The sequence below is a fragment of the Pleurodeles waltl genome, chromosome 9, assembly GCF_031143425.1.
Source record: "Pleurodeles waltl isolate 20211129_DDA chromosome 9, aPleWal1.hap1.20221129, whole genome shotgun sequence".
Lineage (NCBI taxonomy): Eukaryota > Metazoa > Chordata > Amphibia > Caudata > Salamandridae > Pleurodeles > Pleurodeles waltl.
The window spans coordinates 663892980-663916042 of NC_090448.1; the positions used below are offsets into that span (position 1 = coordinate 663892980).

The 23063-nt window shown below is 44.3% G+C and overlaps 1 protein-coding gene across 1 annotated transcript in view; it reads left to right on the forward strand.

Moving 5' to 3' along the window:
* Positions 1–23063, forward strand: part of LOC138259838 (radial spoke head protein 6 homolog A-like) — a 257110-nt gene that overhangs the window by 58711 nt on the left and 175336 nt on the right. The window contains exon 3 of the mRNA XM_069207737.1: positions 255–998. Within this exon, the coding sequence (XP_069063838.1) occupies positions 255–998 (744 nt within the window). The remainder of the gene's footprint in view (positions 1–254; positions 999–23063) is intronic.

Consider the following 23063-nt stretch of genomic DNA (forward strand, 5'->3'; position numbering starts at 1 on the left):
CCACGGAATTCTAAGGTAAGGAATCTGCAGCTAGATAGTCTCTACCAGATAATTCATTACCGAAGGTAAGTAACTTGTTCTTTACCAACAATCATTAGAATCCTTCTCAATAACCATACACTGCTGCTTCCTGTAGACTAGAAAATACCCATTTATTGGTATGACTTTTTTACTTCTTCCGATTTAGGAGTCAAAGCATTGTTTAATCCTGTATGTTGGTGACTCACCACTAACCCATTATGTTTTTCTGACAGCTGGAGACTCCCCTCCCAAATGTGATGGAGCTAGCTTTCTTCTTCGAGCAAGGTGGAGTGGGCATGAGCAAGGAAGAGACTTACCATATATTCCTCGCTCTGAAGCAGCTTATTGACACGCAACCTATTCAAAAATGCAGATTCTGGGGCAAAGTCTTGGGAACAGAGGCCAACTACATTGTTGCTGAGGTAGAGTTCCGGGAAGGAGAGGATGAGATGGACCAAGAGGAAGAGGTGGAGGAGACCGAACAAGACACCAGTGACCTCAAGGAGGATGAGGAGGGTGAGGAGCAGGATCCTGGCCCCCCAAAGTCCACTTACAAGCCCCCACCAGTTGTTCCCAAGGAGGACAACCGGACCGGGGCCAACAAGTATGCCTACCTAGTTTGCAATGAGCCGGGCAAACCTTGGGTGAGACTTCCTCTTGTTTTGCCAGCCCACATCACCGCTGCCAGGCAAATCAAAAAGTTTTTCACTGGTCGGCTTGATGCTCCCATAGTGAGTTACCCCCCTTTCCCAGGGAATGAAAGTAACTATCTGCGGGCTCAAATTGCCCGTATCTCTGCTGGCACCCAGGTCAGCCCCCTGGGATTCTTTCAGTTTGGTGAAGAGGAAGCAGAGGAGGAGGAAGGAGCAGTCCGAGACACTTATGAAGAAAATCCTGACTTTGAAGGTATCTCTGCTCCGGAGATGATTGATGGACTTTCTAATTGGGTGCATCATGTGCAGCATATCCTACCACAGGTAAGGGCTGAGTTCAAATGAAACAATTGCTCTAGTGCATTTATCACCATTTTAAAAATGTCATTTAAGACTCCTTTCATATTCATGTCAACTTACCCACATAACAATCCCACTTCTGCTTCGAAAGGGGCAGACCCAAGATGTATCCATCAAGAATGCTGTCATGAACTGACACACCATGTTTCCCTTTACCTCCATATCATAGCAGACACCCGTTGGAAAAATATGTGCATCATTTAGGCTGACTGCAAGAACACGTTGGCTCTTCCGGGGACAATACACATTCTCTAACTATAAAGGTAAAAGTAAGGTACACAAACACATATAGAAGCAACGTTTAACATCACTGCAAGCACATTTTACTATACTTCAGCTCAAAACGTCAGCTACCTAACCACATTATAATGAAGGATGAATAACTCTTGAGAGAAAGCGATATGTCTATGCACAACTCTATAGAAACCTCAAGTATATGCAAAGGTTAGTCTTTACAGCAGGGCTTTCTTGTTGGAAGTACAGACTGATTTCATTCATATTTAATAAACGTTTGTTTTCCTCATTTTCAACCATTTTAAAACTGTGATTTTTAGGTGTTTGCTACAGAGACTGCATTAGCTTTAGACCAACCTCTCTCTCCCTCAGTGGTTTGCTTGAAGTACCATTTATATATTGCATTAGCTTCACTTGGGTAGAGTGTCATTCACATTTTGGATCTGCTCACGGGACAGTAGTTCAGTAAATGAACTGTTAGACACCACAAGTAATGCATTTTGCCTCTTTACATTTGAGTTGGAGTAAGAGAGGGGTGCACTGACAGGTAAAGGACCTGCCCTTTTTTACATTGTTGGGAAAGGTACATAATAGGGCATAACAGGGAAGTATTGTTCAAGAGACTTCTACAATTGAAGTATATAAACTCTGTAGGAAGTTGGCTCTGTATATACTATCTCAAAGTGAGTCCAAGGGTTCCCCTTAGAGGTTGATAGTGGCAAAAGTAGATAATTCTAATGCTCTATTTTGTGGTAGTATGGTCGAGCAGTAGGCTTATCAGAGGGTAGTGTTAAGCATTTGTTGTACACACACAGGCAATAAATTAGGAATACACACTCAAAGACTTCCTCCAGGCCAATAGGTTTTTATATAGAAAAATATATTTTCTTAATTTATTTTAGAACCACAAGATTCAAGATTTGAGGTAAGTACATAAAATGCAAGGTACTTCACACAGGTAAGTATAGAACTTTGATTTAAAACAGTAGTACACACAGTTTTGGTTAAAATGGCAATAAGCTATTCTAAAAATGGACACAGTGCAAAAATCAACAGTTCCTGGGGGAGGTAAGTTTGGTTAGGTTTCTCAGGTAAGTAAGGCACTTACACAGTCAGTCTCCTGGGCATAGGCAGCCCACCGTTGGAGGTTCAAGGCAACCCCAAAGCCACAGCACCAGCAACACAGGGCCGGTCAGGTGCAGAGGTCAAAGGAGGGCCCAAAACACATAGGCGCCTTTGAAGAACAGGGGTGCTCCGGTCCTAGTCTGCTTACAGGTAAGTACCTGCGTCCTCTGGGAGCAGACCAGGGGTTTTTTGTAGAGCACTGGGGGGGACAGACACAAGCCCACAAAACGTAGGCAAAGTAGGCATTGGGTTTGCTATTGAAAGCAATGGAGGGACCCGGGGGTCACTTAGGCGTTGCAGGCAGGGCTCTGGGGGGCTTCTCGAGCCAACCACCGACTGGGCTAGGATGAGGGCCGCCTGCTGGTCACTCCTGCACTGGTAGGTGGTTCCTCTCAGTCCTGGGGGCTGCGGGTGCAGTGCTTGGTCCAAGCATCATGGTCCTTTATTACCAGGCAGTCGCGGTTAGGGGGAGCCTCTGGATCCTCTCTGCAGGCGTCGCTGTGGAGGGGCTGGGGGGTCGACTCAGGGTGTCCACATCATTGGAGTCACCTGGGAGTCCTCTCTGCAGTGTTGGTTCTCCTGAACTCGAGCCGGGGCGTCGGGTGCAGAGTGTGAAGTCTCACGCTTCCGGCGGGAAGGGAGAGACTCTTTAAAAGTTGCTTCTTTGTTGCAAAGTTGTTGCAGATTCTGAACAGTGCCGCTGTTCTCTGGAGTTTCTTGGTCCTTTAGGTTCAGGGCAGTCCTCTGAGTCCTCAGAGGTTGCTGGTCCCCGTCGGATGCGTCGCTGTGCAGGTTCTTTGAGTCTGGAGACAGGCCGGTAGGGCTGGGGCCTAGTCAGTTGGTGTCTCCGTCGTCTCCGTGGGGCTTTTTAGGTCAGCAGTCCTTCTTCTTTCTTCAGGTTGCAGGAATCAAATTTCCTGTGTTCAGGGTCACCCCTAAATACAAAATTTAGGGGCGTATTCAGGCTGGGCGGCAGTAGCTTATGGCTACTGTCCTTGAGGGAGGCTACACCCTCTTTGTGCTTCTTCCCAGAGGGGAGGGAACACATCCCTATTCCTATTGGGGGAATCCTCCAAACTCAAGATGGAGGATTTCTAAAGGCAGGGGTCACCTCCGCTCAGGGCACCTTAGGGGCTGTCCTGACTGGTAGGTGACTCCTCCTTGTTTTTCTCATTATCTCCTCTGGACTTGCTGCCAAAAGTGGGGGCTGTGTCCAGGGCGCGGGCATCTCCACTAGCTGGAGTGCCTTGGGTCATTGTAACACGAAGCCTGATCCTTTGAAGCTCACTGCTAGGTGTTACTGTTCCTGCAGGGGGGAGGTGTTAAGCACCTCCACCCAGGGCAGGCTTTGTTTCTCGCCCTAGAGAGCATAAAGGCTCTCACCCAAGGGGGTCAGAAACTCGTCTCAGTGGCAGGCTGGCACAGACCAGTCAGTCCTGCACTGAAGGACTGGGTAAAATAAAGGGAGCATCTTCGACGATGCCCTCTGTGTGCATTTTTTTAATAAATCCAGCACTGGCATAAGTGTGGCATCAGCGTGGGTTTATTATTCTGAGAAGTTTGATACCAAACTTCCCAGTATTCAGTATAGCCATTATGGAGCTGTAGAGTTCATTTTGACAAACTCCCAGACCATATACTTAATATTGCCACACTGTACTTACAATGTCTTAGAATAGACTTAGACACTGTAGGGGCATATTGCTCATGCAGCTATGCCCTCACCTGTGGTATAGTACTCCCTGCCTTAGGGCTGTAAGGCCTGCTAGAGTGGTGACTTACCTATGCCACAGGCAGTATTTTGTGCGCATGGCATCCTGATGGGGATGCCATGTTGACTTTGCCTTTTTCTCCTCACCAACACACTCAATCTGCAATGGCAGTGTGCATATGTTAGGTGAGGGGTCCCTTAGGGTGGCACAACACATGTGGCAGCCCTTAGAAACAAGCCCTCCCAAAGGAATTCTCACAGTGCTCAGACCTAGTGGCACAGCCAACTGAAGAGAGCTCCGCTGTCATTGCCAACCGGTGCAATATAAGCTTCTGCAGTGCAGGGTTTTTCTCATACCTAATATGTACAGCACAATAGTCAGTTTGGCAGTCTTCCCTGACTCAAAACGCAGAGAATAATCTTGCAGACATAGCACATACAGCCCTGGGACCTGTTGTTGCAGCTTCCCCTCACACAGGGACATAGGTTACTCAGTAAGATGGGGGGGGGGAAGGATGGGGGATAGCCTCAGATTTCCCAACAATAATTTGGGATAAAGTACATTGTTTGAGAAACAGGGTAGGATGGGTGCTTAATGAGCAGATTGTTGAGGCACGTAAAACTCAGTATTTTGTAAAATAAACCATTTAAGACCTTTAAAACAGAAATGAGTGGTGTGTATGTATGTAAAAATCCCAAATTAAATCTGACAAACACCTCACAATACTCAATTTAAAGCACATGTACCAGACTATTTACTAAAGATTACATTTATCAGGGGAGTGTAACATCCCACCCCCTAAGCTACATCCCTGCTCATACATAATAGGTACAATACAAGCATGTAACATGAATGCTTTCCTAACACACATAGCAGGTACAGTATAAAGCAAGCTTCCCTCACACATCAATAAGTACATTATATTCACACATCTTCAAACTTCCATCATACAAAGCTACAGGCATGAATACTTGTTTTGGAGAAAAGCATTCAAAGTGTGACCTTCTCTCACAAACAAACTAAACACAATAGAGGCATCCCGTAGATGAAGCTTCCTTCACAAACAGATACAGTAAACCAAGCACAGTGCAATTTTCCCTAACTCAAAGGGTAGTTGCACTACATACATCTAGTGAAAGCTTACATCACACATGGAGTAGAAGTAATATTGTAATTGGCAGTACTAAGTCCCCCATTGCACACAGCAGATACGGTCTTTCACACAAACTCATGAGACAATATCTGCAGCTTAAGCTTTCCTCAAACATAGGATATGTACAGTATGGAGAATGTTCAGTTCTCCTACAGTATGGCGCTAGCTGCAGCAGTGCCAACTTCCCTTACACAATAAGCAAGTGTAGTACATGTGATGGAGCCTGGGGCCCTATCTTTTCATCTGGGGTACGATGAATCTTTTCTTCTCTGTTCCCAGGGGTGAAGAGATAATTTATTAAATTATTCAAATCAATTAAAGTATAACTCAATAGTCACACATTAAACCTCAGAGTCCAAATTAAAGTTTCAAAGGCTTTATTACAGACTTGAAATCAAAGTTACATAAGTGAGTCTCAAAACCATAGTATAGTGATACAAAATCACCTATGGAGACTTGAGGTGTCGCACATATTAAATCTAAGCAACATATAAAAGACCAAAACTTCAATAGCAACAGTGCAGAAAATCAGGAAAAGTACTTGATGTCTGAATTCTAAAATTAAGTTACTCCAGGATTGGAACTTTCATAGATTCACATGCTTGAATCATTCCCAGTTGTCGAGATGGGAGCCCCCGGTATAAATTAATCAAGTAGTGTTAAAATATATTAACAAAAAAGCCCTAGGCCTCTTCACTTTAACAGTCTATCAGAGTCATTTTAGGAAAAGGACAAAACTTGAGTATCCACCAATCAGGCAACACCACCCTCTAGAATCCTCCTGAGAGAAGCTCAAGCACCTCAGATTTTCTACCGCACGTCGTGCTAGGGAGTCTCCTCAGAGCTCTGCTCTTTCTTCACACCTTTTCAACATATTTTCTCTCAGAAAAACTTATCTGACCTGATTGGAAAAACATCTGAGAGTGATGACTCTTCAGTATCTAAAAGGTCATCAAAGAGGGCGAGATCAGAACAAGATCTCCCTCCCAACACTCAAGGAAAGCCCACAAAAAGACTGCTTCAGGGTCTTACAAGGGCTGCAGCCAGACTTCTTCACCTCAGAAATCTTCCAGAAAAGGGGAGAGAGGTCATGCCAGCAGTTCAGAGAGGCATAAAAAACCCTCCTCGGTCCCTCCAAATGTGCCTTTCAAGAGACCATCCTCTACTTCTGCAAAAAAGGCACCGTCGACGACAGATTCATCGTCCACGAGATCGTCGGTGAGTGTTTTTCCGATGGCAACGACAACTTCTACATTTCCACCATCTACGACAGCTCCGAATATGACGTCGTCAACGACGAGTACCCCACTGTCGACGAGAACGGCATAGACGACGTCATCGTCAACGAACGTCTACACATCATCATTGTCGACGGCACTTATGACGGTATCAGCTTTACCGTCGTCGACGACCTCGTCAACGGTAGACTCGTCAGTGAGGCTGTCTTCCATCAAGATCTCCATGGGTTCAGCGTCTATGGCACCGCCGCCGACGAGGTCCATGTATGCGCTGTTGACGACATCGTCAACGAGAGAAAAACATCACAAACCTCAGGAAAAACTGACCCCAAAACATACCTCACCCTAGTAGGGTGACCTCCCTTATTCCAGTACACCTGTTAGAGGGAGATGAAGACTCGGACGAGGGGGGGCCATTCGGAGCAGCCCATGGTCCATCACAGTTGAACGTTAAGTACCAAGAAGAGGATGAGTATGATGAATCCTATGACCCTCAATTTTATGGAGAAGAACAACAATATCAACAGGGGGCATACATTCCATTCGCCTTATTGTCTGACCTCAGAGCAATGTTAGCTGATTACAGCAAGCGTTTTCCTCCTCAAGGGTAGCAACCTCCTCCATCGCCCGTCTCCTAAATCTTGGTTTTCCAGGTGTGTTGACGTCATGACAAAAACTCTCATTTGAAAAACAAAAGTGTAATGCAGTTAGAAAAAACGATTTGTTCTTCCGAAGCCTTCGACTCTCGTCCTTGATACTCCCTCGCATTCAAGAATCTGAAAAGCTATAGCTGCCATTGCCAGGATACTCCTTTCGTTTTGTAGTGCTCTCCCAGACCTTCTTATCTCTCATGCACATCAAGCTGCTTGTTAATTTCAGCACCTGCAGCTTTGGAAAAACAATCTTCAAATTGAAGATTCGAACATACAAAAGAACGTGGCCTTCACTCTAACCAACTGAAATGAACACGAGTATACTTTTAGTTCAAATATGTTTAACTGTCTACCTTTATGAATATAAAATGATTATAAAGAATAATATTTCTAAAACACTACAGCATTGACATTCTTGCGAGCGAGTATTAATGTGGCTTGCCAAACGCTAACTTTCATTGTGCACTTTTACTAATATATTTCAGTGCACCACGTTTAACAATTTGTTTTACATGTTACATAAGTTAAATAACCACCCCTTCTTCACGTTTTAGAAAGCATAGGGGGTCATTCTGACCCCCGCTGGCGGCGGATGCCGCCGGCCTGGCGGGAACCGCCAGAAGACCGTACCGCGGTCAAAAGACCGCGGCGGTCATTCTGAGTTTCCCTCTGGGCTGGTGGGCGACCGCCAGAAGGCCGCCCGCCTGCCCAGCGGGAAACCCCCTTCCACGAGGATGCCGGCTCCGAATGGAGCCGGCGGAGTGGAAGGGGTGCGACTGGTGCAGTTGCACCCGTCGCGATTTTCAGTGTCTGCCATGCAGACACTGAAAATCTATGTGGGGCCCTGTTAGGGGGCCCCTGCACTGCCCATGCCAGTGGCATGGGCACTGCAGGGGCCCCCAGGGGCCCCACGACACCCGTTCCCACCAGGAACCAGGCTGGCGGGAAGGGGGTCGGAATCCCCATGGCGGCGCTGCTTGCAGCGCCGCCGTGGAGGATTCCCTGGGGCAGCGGGAAGCCAGCGGGAAACCGCCGGCTTCCCTTTTCTGACCGCGGCTTTACCGCCACGGTCAGAATGCCCCCGGAAGCACCGCCAGCCTGTTGGCGGTGCTTCCGTGGTCGTTGGCCCTGGCGGTCCATGACCGCCAGGGTCAGAATGACCCCCATAATGTTGCAGCCAGGTTATGTTCCATCAACCTTCCCTCTGATGACGTACAACATCATCACAGACCCACTTCATTTTTTAATGAGACTCTCTAAAACCTAGTCATTTTGAACACCTTTCGTGTGGATTCTTCCAAATGCTTCATGTCATCGTAATACTCACAATGGCTATCTTCCAACTCCGCCTCTGCTCTCTTTTTGCTTTGCTGATGCCTTACTTTTTCTGTGCAACAAACAGAACTATTCCCACTAAGGAAATAATCAGCAATGTTCTGAACACAAACCCTACAGCTCCACTTCCCAAATTTCCAAACCATCTACCTATAGCAGAAAATAAATTTCCAATGGCTTCCCACGCACCAGTCGCTTCCAACTCTTTCAGATCTTTTGTCAACTCTGAAATCTTCCAGATCTACTGCTGCAAATTCTTACTTTTAGCCGGAATAAAGGTACAGCATTGTTTGACCTTAAGCATCTCACAGACTCCACCCTCTTTTGCGTGCAAAATGTCTAATGCAAGACGAATTTGGAAAACCATTGATCTGATCGCTATCATCTCAGAGTTTACGATCAGTAACTCTCCAGCAATGCTAGTGGCTAATTTATCCACTATAGTAGACAGCCTTTTAATTTTCAAATCATTCAAAATCACCCCTACAGACAGGATCAAAGCACTAACAAAAGTCTCCTACCACTTTTCCTGCACCACATCTCGCTTAGACCTACAACCTTGAGTCCAAACAGGATCGTCAAAGTGTTTCACATGGTAAATTTTTGAAAAAACAATCCCCAGTAACACATTCCACACCATCCTTTTGGTAATCTGAAATGAGCATGTTTTCCACAGACAAATTCAACTCCAGGGATAACATCATCTTCGTCATCCAAATACAACTTATAGTTCCCTCGAACTTCAAAAGTGTGTTCACATTCACTCTTTCCTGCAAACACATTATCAGTCTCAGATCTTTCCATCCAAATGCACAATCTTCCTTTGTGTTCCCAATCTAGAGCTAAGACAGCTAAATTTCCAGCTAACCGATGTTCTATTTCTTCATTCTGCAATAAATTTTGACTCTGGAAATGCTCATCTAACTGTGAGCTGGCTTCCAACCCTCTTCTTCTGTCCTCAACTAAATTCAGGAACTTCATCTCAACATCTGATAATATACAAGTTAAATTGTGTTGATGTGCATAAACTGCATCTAAAGTGGAAACAGGTTTGAAAAATCTTGCAATTATTTTTATTTCCAAGGGAGCTGGACGTCGGTTCAAATGGTCAATAATAGGGATCTCTAAAAAGAACTAAATCATAGTTTGAAAAATAATACTGATGATGTCCTGTCCCATAAAACAAACTCAACAAAAGACTACATGAAATCCCATAAGTCATGGGAATATGATAGGTAATGCCTTCTGAAACAGAAGCAGGCAATTGAGTGCATACATAACAATCCCTTGCTTCCATAGTCTCTATATATTCAAATAATAGGCGGAAATATGCATTTTGTAGAATAATCCCCCTCTAGATGCATCTAAATGTAATGCTTTGTCATCTAACTTACTACCTTTCTTAGGATAAATAATTTGGGGGGGATCACTAGTTGGTATCGCCTCTTCTATAGGACTGGTAGGAGAATACTCTCCTTCTGGCAACCTTATCAGTATTACAAAAGAAATGAGCAATAAAGCACTTATTCTGTATTTACATCTATTTCTCCTGTTTAGCTTCATTACGTCTTTAGAACCAGGGGCCAGATGTATCATCACGGCCCATTGCGATTCGGTAATAGCGATTTTTAAGAAATCGCTATTACCGACTCGCAAAGGGCCACGTATCACATTTGCGAATCGGTAATAGCGATTTCTTAAAAATCGCAAATGCTATTACCGAATCGCAAATTGCGATACCGGCCCCATTCGCAGCTATGGGCCTGTTGGGCCATAGCTGCAAATTTTTTGCATTTCTGAACCAGAAATCGCAATTTTGGAAATGCAAAAGGCCAGGGTGCTGGGGGCCTAAGGCCCCCTCTCCTGCACCCCAATTTTTTTTTTTTTTAACATGTAAGGTACACACAAGCCAAAAGGGCATGTGTGCTTTACATGTTCAATTTAAAAAATGCAGTTTTACTGCATTTTTTAATTTTGCACCAGGTTACCACCTGGTTGCAGATCATGGTATTTTACATGTGCAAAATACCATTCTGCGAAAAATTGCGATTCGCAAAATCCAGGTCGCAACGCTAAAAATCGAAATTTTTGCGATTTCTACTTTGTGGTCTGCGAATGCCTTTCATGCATTGCAGACCACTATTTTACACTCGCAAACGGCCGATTTTACCGTTTTGCGAGTGCAAAATATTTTCATACATCTGGCCCTTAATCTATTAATAAGCAATTATGGCAGTAGCAAAATATTTCTTTGTTGATTTCAGCAATGCAAGCAGAAAAAGAAAGTTCAAAAGTTTATTTTTCAACAGTACAAAATCTTCATGAGACTTCCCCAGCCCTCCTCTGTGTTCTTCTAAGTGACAATCCTCTCATCTACTGGGCCTAGAAAGTCTTCCAAACTCTTGATCCCAATCAATGTAATTGTCTATAACCTGCACGCAAACTAAACTCATAGATGACAATATAAGTTCAAGGTACAGTTCAGTCACAATGTTCAGTTCATGGAGTTTCAGCCAGACCTGTAAGTTGGCTCCACTTCAATACTCCCAGATTTCCTGATCTGCAGAATTTACAAGGTAGGTCCATTCAGGTGAAGAATACCTATGACTTGTCACTCTTGTTCTTTTTGAGTTTCTCAATGGCACACCTTTGTCTTCACTCGGTTCAGGTCAGAGTTCTCAGTTTCCTCAACAATCACAGGTGGCACACGCTCTTTAGGCAGACTCACTTTTTCTCGTTCTTGTCTTCTGGACCAACGGTCTCCAGCTTCCACTCACTTTCTTCTGGAACTCATTCCTTCTCCGGGGTCTGATTCTCAATCTGACTCACTCGCCACAGGACAAAACTCTACTGTTTCAGCTTCAGAGTCAGTTGTGACTTGCTCAAGACCCTCTTCAACTTGATTGAGTGCTAATTCGGCTCTACTTGGTCCCCGACACCTTGACTGACTGGTTTTGGTTGTCTTTCTTGCACCACTAGTTCCTCTGGGACAGGCACTGTTATATCCAGAGGACACTCAACTCTGTGATCATGGGAAGTGTGGATCCAATGGGGAAGACCTCCATTCTTTACAGCAGTCGTGGCCACTAAGATAACCTGGTAAGGTCCACGCCACCGAGGTTCCAGACATGTTTTCCTAACTTGTTTCTTCACCAAGACCCAGTCGCCAGGACTAAGATTGTGGCACTGTTCTTGTAGTGGAGAAGCTGTAGTTGATCCGACCTGATGAGACACAGAACACACTACATCAGCTAGTCCTTTGCAGTAGTCTAGGACCATAGCATCTGTTATTTTCACAAGTGCATTCACTGGAACGGTTGGCAGTCTCATCACCCTCCGCATCAGGATTTAGTGGGAGGACAGTCCAGTCTTTTGATCAGGTACACTCCGAAGACTCATCAACATAGAGAGCAAAGCATTAGGCCATTTCAAGGATGTCAAACCACACACCTTTGCAAATCTCAATTTCAGCGTGCCCTTCACTTGCTCAACAAGATCCGAAGCCTCAGGTCTATAACTGCAGTGACGTCTCTGCTCCATTTGCAATGGTGCACACAACAATTTCAGATTCTCATTGTTGAAATGAGTTCCTTGATCTGATTCTGAAGAGGTCTGGAAGCCAAACCTAGGTATTAACTCCCTTAACAGCAGTTTGTCTACAGTAAGACTATAATTTCGCCTATTTGGGTTACGCCTTGACCCAATGGGAAAAGATACACACAATACCTAAAACATACCTCAATCCAGTGCACCTCCATGAAATCCATCTGTATCCAGTTAAAAGGTCCTCCTGACCTTCCTATATCACTCAATGTAACTGTTGTTCTCTTTCCAACATTGTTCTGTTGACACACAACACATCAGTGACACAACGCTTCAGCCATCAATCAGTATTTAGGATTAAACCAGGTCTATCTTAACAATCTCACCATAGCATCCCTACCAATATGAGCATGGCCATGAAAATGTCAAGCCATGAGAGGTAACAGGCTATTTGTCAACACTGGTCTTCCATCCATTGAAACCATCATCTCTTTTAACACAACCTGCCCTGACCCAACCTTGCTGTTCCTCTTCAGACACTTTCTCTTGGAGCCTTTTCACCTCATCCCAAGTATCAACTTTTGTCCAAAAAATGTTAAAGTTAGTCTCATCCATTCCCCTTGTTTATGAATTTACTATTAAATGTACAGACACTATGGGCACACTCTCAAGCAACCTCGTTGGCATAACTGTTGCCCAAAGTCACATGATCATCTCAAGCACGATGTGCAGGGCACTTCACCAGTGCAACTTGTTCAGGCAAATGTAGTGCGTCAAGAAGGTTTTTCACTTGTTAACCATTCTGGATCAGAGATCCAGAAGACGTCAAAAAAACCAAGCTGAGACCACAGTTGTCCGAAGTCATGAATGACACCTAAGCTGAATTGACTATCGGTAAAGATTGATCGGAGGCACAGCATGATCTAGCAAGAGCAAACAATTCAGCTACTTGGGCAGAAAACTTTCCTTTAACCCAAAAAGCTTTGACAACTGCAGACAAAGCACAAACAGCATAAGCTGCTCACAAAAGTCCGCCATCGTCTCTCAAGAATGAACCATCAACATAAAGGACATTATCAGATCCAGGTAATGGTTCATCTTGTATGTCTGGTCTCAGTTTGGTACATAGCTCAGTGACATCAAGACAATTGTGGTCCCATTTTCAATCTTTAGTATTTAACTGATCCACTAGTGGCAGCAGAGTAGCAGAATTCAAAACCCTACAATGTTTGATTGTCACGTTTTCTGCCTCCAATATAATCGGCTCGTACTTGGTAAGTCGACTACTTGTTAGGTGCTGTGTTCTGGTTCTAGTCAATAAAAGCTCTACTGAATGAGAGACATACATAGGTAATGGATGCCCCATGACAATATTTTCGCACCTCTCTATGCTAGTGCTAACCACAGCTACTGAATTTAAACATCCAGGCAATGCAGAAGCAACAGGTTCTAGTGTGGCAGATAAATACGCCTCAGGTCTCTTAGCATTTCCATGCATTTGTGTCAGCACTGAGAGAGCACAGCCCTCCCTCTCACTGCAGAAACGTGCAAAAGATTTGTTATAATCAAGCACCTCTAGAGCGAGAGCATGACCGAGACATTCTCTCAGCTCTTGAAAGGCGACAAGAGAATCCTTGTCCCAGGGTTCTATATCAGACACATCCTTGTGTGTCAGCCTCTGTAAAGGCTTAGCCACCAGGAAATAGTTTGGTATCCACTGTCTACAGTAGTCCACCATTCCCCAAAACATCCTGACTTCTCTCTGTGTAGTTGGCGGACCCATTTTCAGTACTGCTGAAAACTTCTCTTGTGACACCTTACTCCTGCTTTCCCAATGTGGTGACCAAGGTATTGGACTTGTTTTTGACAATATTCTAACTGTCCCGAGATACTTTATGTCCATTCTCAGCAAGGTGGTTCAGTAATGCAATGGTATCCTGTTTACGAGCTTCTTGAGTATACAATGCCATTGATATACTGAATCAGGACTGAACTGCATAGCATGACCAAGGACTCCAAATTTTTCTTTAAGATCTGATTGAAAATCGATGGTGACTTAGTATACCCCTGGGGAACTCAGCACCATGCCAAAACCCTCTTTCTGAGCAGAAATGCAAAGAAGAATTGACTATCCTCATGCAAATATATAGAAAAGAAGGCTTGACAGATCAATGACAGTGAACCACTCAGCCTTACAGGGAATCTGAAACAATATTACAGCTGGATTTGGTACCACAGGGCAACAAGGCACAACAATATTGTTTATTTTCCTAAAGTCCCGTAAAATTCAGTATTTTCCACTTGGTTTCTGGAGACTTACAAGGACTTCCCATGATCTCCTTCAGAATTCCCTGTTGTATAATGGACTCAATTACAGGAGTTATTCCAGCAATTGTTTCGGGAGTCAAAGTATACAGTGCGTTTTTGGAAATTCAACATGTCAGCATTTGGTTTAACAGTGATCTAGACAGGTTCTATGCCTTTTATCAGTCCAATATCTTTTCCTGAAAAATCCCACACTTCAGGTCTCACTGTTTCTCTCAAATCTGGAGGCAAATCGTCAGCTGTTAACAGATTCAATAAGGTGCAATGTGTATCACTTTTCATCAACTTAAAGATAGCATCCTCGTCTTGTGTGTGAACTTCTATTCCTGCTGAAATACCATAGATGACACAACTCAGTTTGGGCAGTAAATCTCCTCCCAAGAGATTCACTGGACTGCGATCACGTTATAAACTTGTGTTTGTCTTCAAAACAACCAATTTTTACCATGACTGGGGCAGTTTCTTGAGCTGTCATTTGTTCATTTCCACACCAACAACTGGGACTGTTTTTCCCAAGAGGGGTAGGTTTGGGACTTCTACTGTTCTCAGAGTAGAATGGGTATCACCAATGTCAATCAAAATGACACGGTACGGCCATCCACTTCACTATCTACCAATGGGCCATCCTGGTCTACTTCTAAGGCTGTGCCAAGCATGCAGTCTTCCCTCTCAGGCACCGTCAGGCTGACTAATCGGATCTACTTTTTTCACCTGTATCAAACAAAGGGAACTGTTGAAACTGATTATTATCCTATACCCCATTCTCATTCATTCTTATGCCTTGATTTATATTCTGGCGTGATCCAACAGCATTCTGCTGTGGCATCCGGGGTTGGGGTACTTGTGTTACCAGAACTTGGGGCACATTCAGATTTCGGCTCCTGGGTCTTTGCACACCCTGTATCTGGTAAGGATTGTTTTTCTGAGAAGGCACAAATCCTGCATTTTGGATCTAATTAGCCAGATTTAAATAACATTCCCCTCTAATGTCCCAGCGTATTGCAGAGTTGACAAGGAGTTGACCTTCTTAGACTATTTACATCCATTCCTTTACTAAGATCTATTGGGACTCCTTGACTACTACTTCGCATTGGATTCTGTGGCTGTTGAGACGTGCCTTGAATTGCACCAGCATTGTTTACAGCCATGGGCATCTAGCTAGTTCTTTGATCATCTTTTATTTGGGCAAGCAACAGCTTTTCCTTCAACCTTTCTGCTTCATTTCTATTTCATCATGGCAATATTTAGCGTAACGTAAAATCTCATCAATGGACTTATTCTGCCAACAGATTAAATGCTGCTGAATCATAAGGCTTATGTCTGGCCTCAATCCTGTCTCAAACCTCAACACAAAATGTCCCATATCCTTTGCCTCTTAAGTCTCCATACCACTATACTATTTAAATGCTTGTAACAGCCTTTCATAGTAAGCTTGGATCGAGTCCTCTGCTTCTTGAGTTGTTCTATCAATCTGACCCAATCAACATCTTGAGGAGGCACCTTCCCTTTCAGGAATGTCATGACCTCCTGATATTTCTTCGTCACCAACGACGAAGAACCCTTAGACACTACATTTCTAGTAGGTTGTGTCTCAGGCCATCGAACAGCTATTTTCTATTCAGTTCCCCAAGTCACTCGGAATGACAATATCAAACAAAGTATTAAATCAATCCACAACACATGTGAAATTTTCACAAACCTTTCAACCTTTCAATAACATTCCACTAGCTTCTCTCGCTATTTTGGGAATTCATTGGTAAATGATGCAAGATCACTTCGACTCCACAGCACATGAACATAACCACCACTAGGCACTTCTCTAAAGGGGAAGGTTGTAAACCCTCTCTTGCTCCAATGGGTGGCAGTTCACTGAAGCCTTCTTCATCTTTCTTTTTCACCCAATTGGTCTCCCACTTATCTAATTCATTCCATCTCCTAATGTTTTGAATCAGTTCTTTACACTGAGTTTTAATCCTGGAGTTCTCATATCAGCAATGTCTATTTCACTGAAACACACTTGATTGCTTCTTTGCAAAGCCTTGGTTTTATTTAAGTCTACCTCTTATTTGTTTAGCCAATTTATCATGAACTTTGACAGCTCACTTAGTAATATCTCTACACATGAATGCAAGCTCATCTTCTTGATAGGTCTCTAGCTGATCCAAGCCAAGATTCACAACTATCATTACATCCAATTCTGTTGTCAACTTTGTCACATTTAAAGTCCTCTCTCTCGGTGTTGATGGAAGCATTCATTCCCTGACTCAATTCTGAAGTAGTACTCTCCTTGGATGGAGTGTTGCCATTAAAACATTGAACCCAATCATCTGTCTATCTCCTTCGTACTAATAGAGTGTGTCTCCACAGGAATCTTAGGTGTGGAATCACTTTCCTTAGTACAATTTCACAAATTCAAAGGTGGTTCCCATGCAAAAGGATTATGTGTGGGTATTTTCTAATATGTACCCATCTAAGTACTTCCTTACATATTCAAAGTCATATCTGCACTTGCTCCATATGGAGCACTAGTGTGTTTTGGAACTAAATGAACAAACTCCCTAACACTTGAAGTATTTGGGACTTCGCTGTGCCTTTCAGCATTATTTGTACCAAATTGTACAAATTTCTCCCAGAACCTTCTGTTTTATACATAAGAACTACCGGGCCTATAGTAACTGCTACTGTAAGGGCATCAACAGCTCTCAGTGTAGTATCAACTGGGGCACGTTGCCCCAAACCTTCACTTCTTAACTCAAAGTGTACGCTAGTGGCAGTAACTCGCACAGGACTAGGAGTCCTCTTAGTTGTAGTAGGCGCAACGTTAGTCGGACCAACAATCTGATTTCCACTTTCAGCCCTAACTTTATTATATGGAGGTGGACATTTTGAAAGTAACACATCCAAAAGACTATCTCCATAGCCTTCATCGCTGTCCATACTCATATCGTCAGGCTCTTTTTGTTTCCTCTCGTTTGATTTCCAAGTCATTTTCCTTTCCCCATCTCCCTCAACAGCACCTGTCATCAAAGCTGGATACAATCTAAGTCCTTCTGTCATGTCAGTTCTCCACCTTCTCTGCTTGGCATCCCATCTAGCACCTGCATAAGAATGCATAGCTTTCTTCACTCTGCCCTTATATTTTTCTTTGTCTCTCCCAGAAGCAGCATGTTCCCAAGCATCAAGTGCTTCACATTGTGCGGGTCTAAGAGGTGGCTTCATTTCATATAACACTCTCCTCAAATTTTCAATAATTCTCAAATCAAATGTGCCATATTGTGGGAATCTCACTGGACCATCCTTTTCTGTGATCCTGTACCATAGACCAAGCCAAAATCACATATGAAGCCCTACATTATTTGCCATATAACGACCTTGAGTACCTTCCGGAGGCATCACTTCTCCCCCCTACGGAGAGTAGGAACATCTCCTCTAAACATACCCTGTATAACTTTAAAGCATTTCATGTTTCAAAACCTTTCACAATATTCCAGTTTGATTGAAATAACACCGTATCCACAATACTTTGCTCCGACCACACCACCAATCGCAGCACAGCACCTTATGACGTTGCCCACCAATAGCAGCCCAGCACCAACCAACCTATACCAGCGCAGCACACTGTGACATAGCTCTCACTCCTCACAGCAGTTCCCCCTCGTTTACAATCTGCCTGCACACTTACTCCGAAACATCACACGCACACAAATTACAATACAATAACCTTTGTTTGCTTCACTAAAGAACGAACAGTTTCAATCACACAAAGTTCACAATCACTTCTGATGAGACTTAGACTTGTGAGGTAACATTTAAATTCAGTACTGTTTCTCCCTGCACCTTAAGATTTACTATACCAATTTGTCTCACACTCACACAAAGTAAATCCCTATTTGAATCGTGCCGTTGACCAAGACTCACGACGAACACAAACACTCAGCAGACAATATAAACATTGTCTTCTACACCTTTTAAACTATCCTGGGATCTTAGGCCACGCTGGGCCTGATAACCATTTCAATGTGTTTATAAATCATCACACTCATTCAACATGCAAACATCTCCGCAAAACACCATCCAAATTTCACAAACACAGCAAGCTAAACACAAAGCGCTGCACTCTGCAATCCTATTGATACTCACTCTTCCGCTGCCAGTAAAACTCTCTTCCGATCCTCCGCAACTTTGCCGATTCTTCAACTCTGCACATGGACATTAGGGTTTGGGCTCTGGGGACTAACTATTCTATAGCCTAATTCCCGTTTTCCTCAATTCGGAAAGAAAATCATCCTCATTTGTTACCATCTGATGAAGCCTGGGCGCTATCTTTTCATCTAGGGTCCGATTATTTTGTTTTTTTTCTCTGTTCCGAGGAGTGAAGAGATAATTTATCCAATCATTGAGATAGATTACAGTGTAACTCAATAGTCACGCATTAAAGCTCCAAGTCCAAATGAAAGTTTCAAAGGGCTTTATCGCAGACTCAAAACTAAAGTTATGTTGGTGAGTCTCAAAATCATAATATAGAGATAGAAAATCACCAATGGAGAGTTAAGGCGTCACAAAGCAATGGGGCAGATTGGAATGGGATGGATTTGAGAAGGACAGATTTGAGTGGGGCGGTTTGGAGTGGGGTGGATTTTTTTGGATTGGAGTGGGCCAGATTAGAATAGGGCAGATTGGCGAGGGGAAGATTGGAGTGGGACGGATTGTTTTTGATTGAAGTAGGGGGTGGTGTAGTGGATTAAAGTGGTGTGGATTGTGGCGAATTGGTGTGGGGTGGATTTGGGAGCGAGTGGGGTGGATTGGATTGGAGTGAGGTGAATTGGACTGGAGTAGGGTAGATTGGATTAGTGTGGGGTGGATTGGATTGGAGTAAGGTGGGTTGTGGTGGATTGGAGTGTGGTGAATTGGGGTGAGATCGATTGGACTGGAGTGGGGCAGATTGGAATGGGATGGATTTGAGTGGGACGGATTGGAGTGGGGCTTAGAGTGGAGCTGATTAGAGTGGGCAGATTATTTTGGATTGGAGTGAGGAAGGTTGTTTTGAGTTGGAGTGAGGCAGAGTGGAGTTGGGAAGATTGTTTTGGATTGGAGTGGGGCAGATTGTTTTGGAATGAAGAGGGGTGGATTTTGGAGGATTGGATTGGAGTGGGGTGGACTGGGGAGGTAGGGGGTGGATTGGATGGGGATGGGGATGAGGTGGATTGGACTGGACTGGGGTAGACTGGATTGGTGTGGATTGGATTGGAGTGAGGTGGATTGAAGTGTGATGAATTTGGATGGAGTGGGGTAGATTGGGGCGAGGTTGATTAGATTGGAGTGGGTGGATTGTTTTGGATGGGAGTGGGGCGGATGGGAGTGGGGCGGATGGGAGTGGGGCAGATGGGAGTGGGGCAGATTATTTTGGATTGGAGTTGGGAAGACTGGAGTGGGGCACATTGGACTAAGGTAGATTGTTTTGGATTGGAGTGGGATGAATTAGAGTGGGACAGATTTGTTTTGCATTGCAGTGGGTTGGAGTGGGGCAGATTGTTTTGGATTGGAGTGGTACAGATTTGTTTTGGACTGGAGTGCAGCAAATGGGAGTGGGGCAGATTGTTTTGGATTGCAGTGGGCGAATTAGAGTGGAGCAGATTGTTTTGAATTGGAGTGGGGCAGATTGGAGTGTGGCAAATTGTTATGGATTGGTGTAGGGCAGATTTGGAGTGGAATGGACTGGATTGTAGCAGTTTGTTTTGTATTGGAGTGGGGAAGATGTACTTTTATTGGAGCAGGATGGATTGGAGTGGGGCATGTTGTTTTGGATTGGAATGTGTTAAAAATGTGGTCTCTTGTTGGCTGTGGCTTGCACCCTGTCCAAGTAGGGACCCTCACACTAGTCAGGATAAGAGAGCTAAGCTAACCCCTGCTTGTCCCTGCTCACCTCCTTGGTAGCTTGGCTCAAGCAGTCAGGCTTATCTCAGAGGCAATGTGTAAAGTATTTGTATACACATGCAAAAACACAGTGAAAACACTACAAAATAAATCCATCTGAGTAAAACAAGACCAAAACGACAAAAATCCAACATACACAAGTCGAGATATCACTTTTTAAAAGTTTAAGCAAGTCATAATCCATAGGAATCAATGGATGTATCTCTTTAGCACAAAATACCTGGGATGCCTCAAAAACAAAGAGGACGCGGACCACAGGGGAGGTGAGGCGCCATAAAGGTAAAGCAATGCGTCTGTTCCTTACTGCGCAGGGGATGTGATGGGTCAATTCTTTCCTTGCGGGTGAGACACTGCGTCGGTGCCTTACTGGCAGGGGAGATGATTCGTCGATTATTTCTATGCAGGTAAGTCGATGAGTCGATTTCCCGACTCGTGGCCGCAGTTCCTACCTGCGATGCGGGATTGATGACAAATTGGTGCCCAGGAACGATGCAGGGAAAATCTAGATGCGCTGTGTTGATGGGACCATGGTGACACAGGCGCTACATCGATTCTGCAGCCGTGAGACAGGCGCTGTGTCGATTCTTCCAGCCCAGCGCGTAGATGCATGGATTTTCTCATTCAGATCACCAGTTTACAAGAGCCCAAGGACTAGAGTTGGCACCACTTGACAAGTCAGGACTCTCAGCAGAAGAGCCCAGGCACTGGCAGATAAAGTCTCTGATGTCCCTGAGACTTCTTAACAGGAGGCAAGCTCAGTCCATGCCCCTGGAGGCCCTTTGGAAGCAGAATGTGGAATGCAAAGTCCAGTCCTTTCACTCCCAGGACAGAAACAACAAGCAGCACACCAACACAATAAAGGCAGAGTGGCAGCCCCTCCTAGAGCATCCAGCTCTTCTTCCTGGCAGAATTTCCTCTGTCCAGAAGGATTCGAACTATGTGGGATCAGATGTCCATTACTTATACCCATTGCTGTCTTTGAAGTAAGCAAACTTCAAAGAGAAGTCTTTGCAATGTACAAGACCCTGGCTTCCTCTGCCCTGGCCCCAGACACACTCCAGGGTGTTGGAGACTGTGTTGTGTAAGGACAGGCACAGCCCTATTCAGGTGCAAGTGTCAGCTCCTCCCACCACTCTAGCTCAGGAAGACCCATCAGCCTGGTGATGGGCCATCAGGACATGCAGGACACATCTCAGCTCCCTTTTTGTAACTGTCTAGAGTGAATGCACAAACAGCCCAACTGTCATCCTGACCCGGACATGTATTCCACAGACAGATGGAGGCTCAGAACGGTTAAGCAAGAAAATTCTCACTTCACCAAAAGATGTATTTTTAAATTGTGGGATCAGAGACCCCACGCTCTATATCTCTACCTGCTCCCGGTGGGAAATTACAATTAAAAGGTATTTCAAGTCAATCTCCATGTTACCCTATGGGAGAGACAGGTCTTGCAATAGTGACAACCGAATTTAGCACTATTTCACTATCAGGACATGTACAACACACCAATACATGTCCTACCTTTTGCATACAGTGCATCCTGCCCTTGGGACTGCCTTTGGCCTACTTCAGGAGTGACTTACAGGTAGTAAAAGTAAAAGTTTCGGAGGGTGCACTTGCCAGGTCAAAATGCCAGTTGAAAACTACCCACACAAACACTGCAGTGGTAGGTCTGAGAAATGTTTACAGGGCTACTCATGTGGATGGCAAAATCAGTGCTACAGGCCCATTAGTAGCATTTGATTTACAGACCCTGGTCACACCCGGGGCACTATACTAGGGACTTAGTAGTAAATCAGATATGCAGATCATGGATCACCAATCACCAGTACATTTTAGACAGAGAGCATATGCACTTTAGCACTGGTTAGCAGTGGTAAAGTGCCCAGAGTCCTAAAGCCAACAAAACATGTCATTAAAAACAGAAGGAAGAAGGCAAAAAGTTTGGAGATAACCCTGCAAAAAGGGCCAGGCCCATCAAAGTGAGGCAGATTGTTTTGGATTGAACTGGGGCAGATGGGATTGGTGCAAATTGTTTGGATTGGAGTGGGGCAGTTTGGAGTGGGGCAGATTGTTTTGGATTGGAGTGGGGCAGATTGTTTTGGATTGGAGTAGGGGCAGATTGTTTTGGATTGGAGTAGGGGCAGATTGTTTTGGATTGGAGTAGGGGCAGATTGTTTTGGATTGGAGTAGGGGCAGATTGTTTAGGATTGGAGTAGGGGCAGATTGTTTAGGATTGGAGTAGGGGCAGATTGTTTAGGATTGGAGTAGGGGCAGATTGTTTAGGATTGGAGTGGGATGGATTGGAGTAGGGCATGTTTTGAATTGGAGTGAGGAAGGTTGTTTTGGATTGGAGTGAGGGAGATTATTTTGGATTGGAGTGAAGCAGATTGGAGTGTGCAGATTGTTTTTAGATTGAATTGGGGCAAATTGTTTTTAGATTGAATTGGGGCAGATTGTTTTTAGATTGAATTGGGGCAGATTGTTTTTAGATTGGATTGGGGCAGATTGTTTTTAGATTGGATTGGGGCAGATTGTTTTTAGATTGAATTGGGGCAGATTGTTTTTAGATTGAATTGGGGCAGATTGTTTTGGATTGGAGCGGGGGAGATAGTTTTGGATTGGGGTAGGACAGACTGTTTTAGATTGGAATGGAGTGGATTGGAGTGGGGCGGATTGGAGTGGGGCATATTTTTTGAGATTGGAGTGGGGCATATTTTTTGAGATTGGAGTGGGGCATATTTTTTGAGATTGGAGTGGGCCAGATTGTTTGAGAT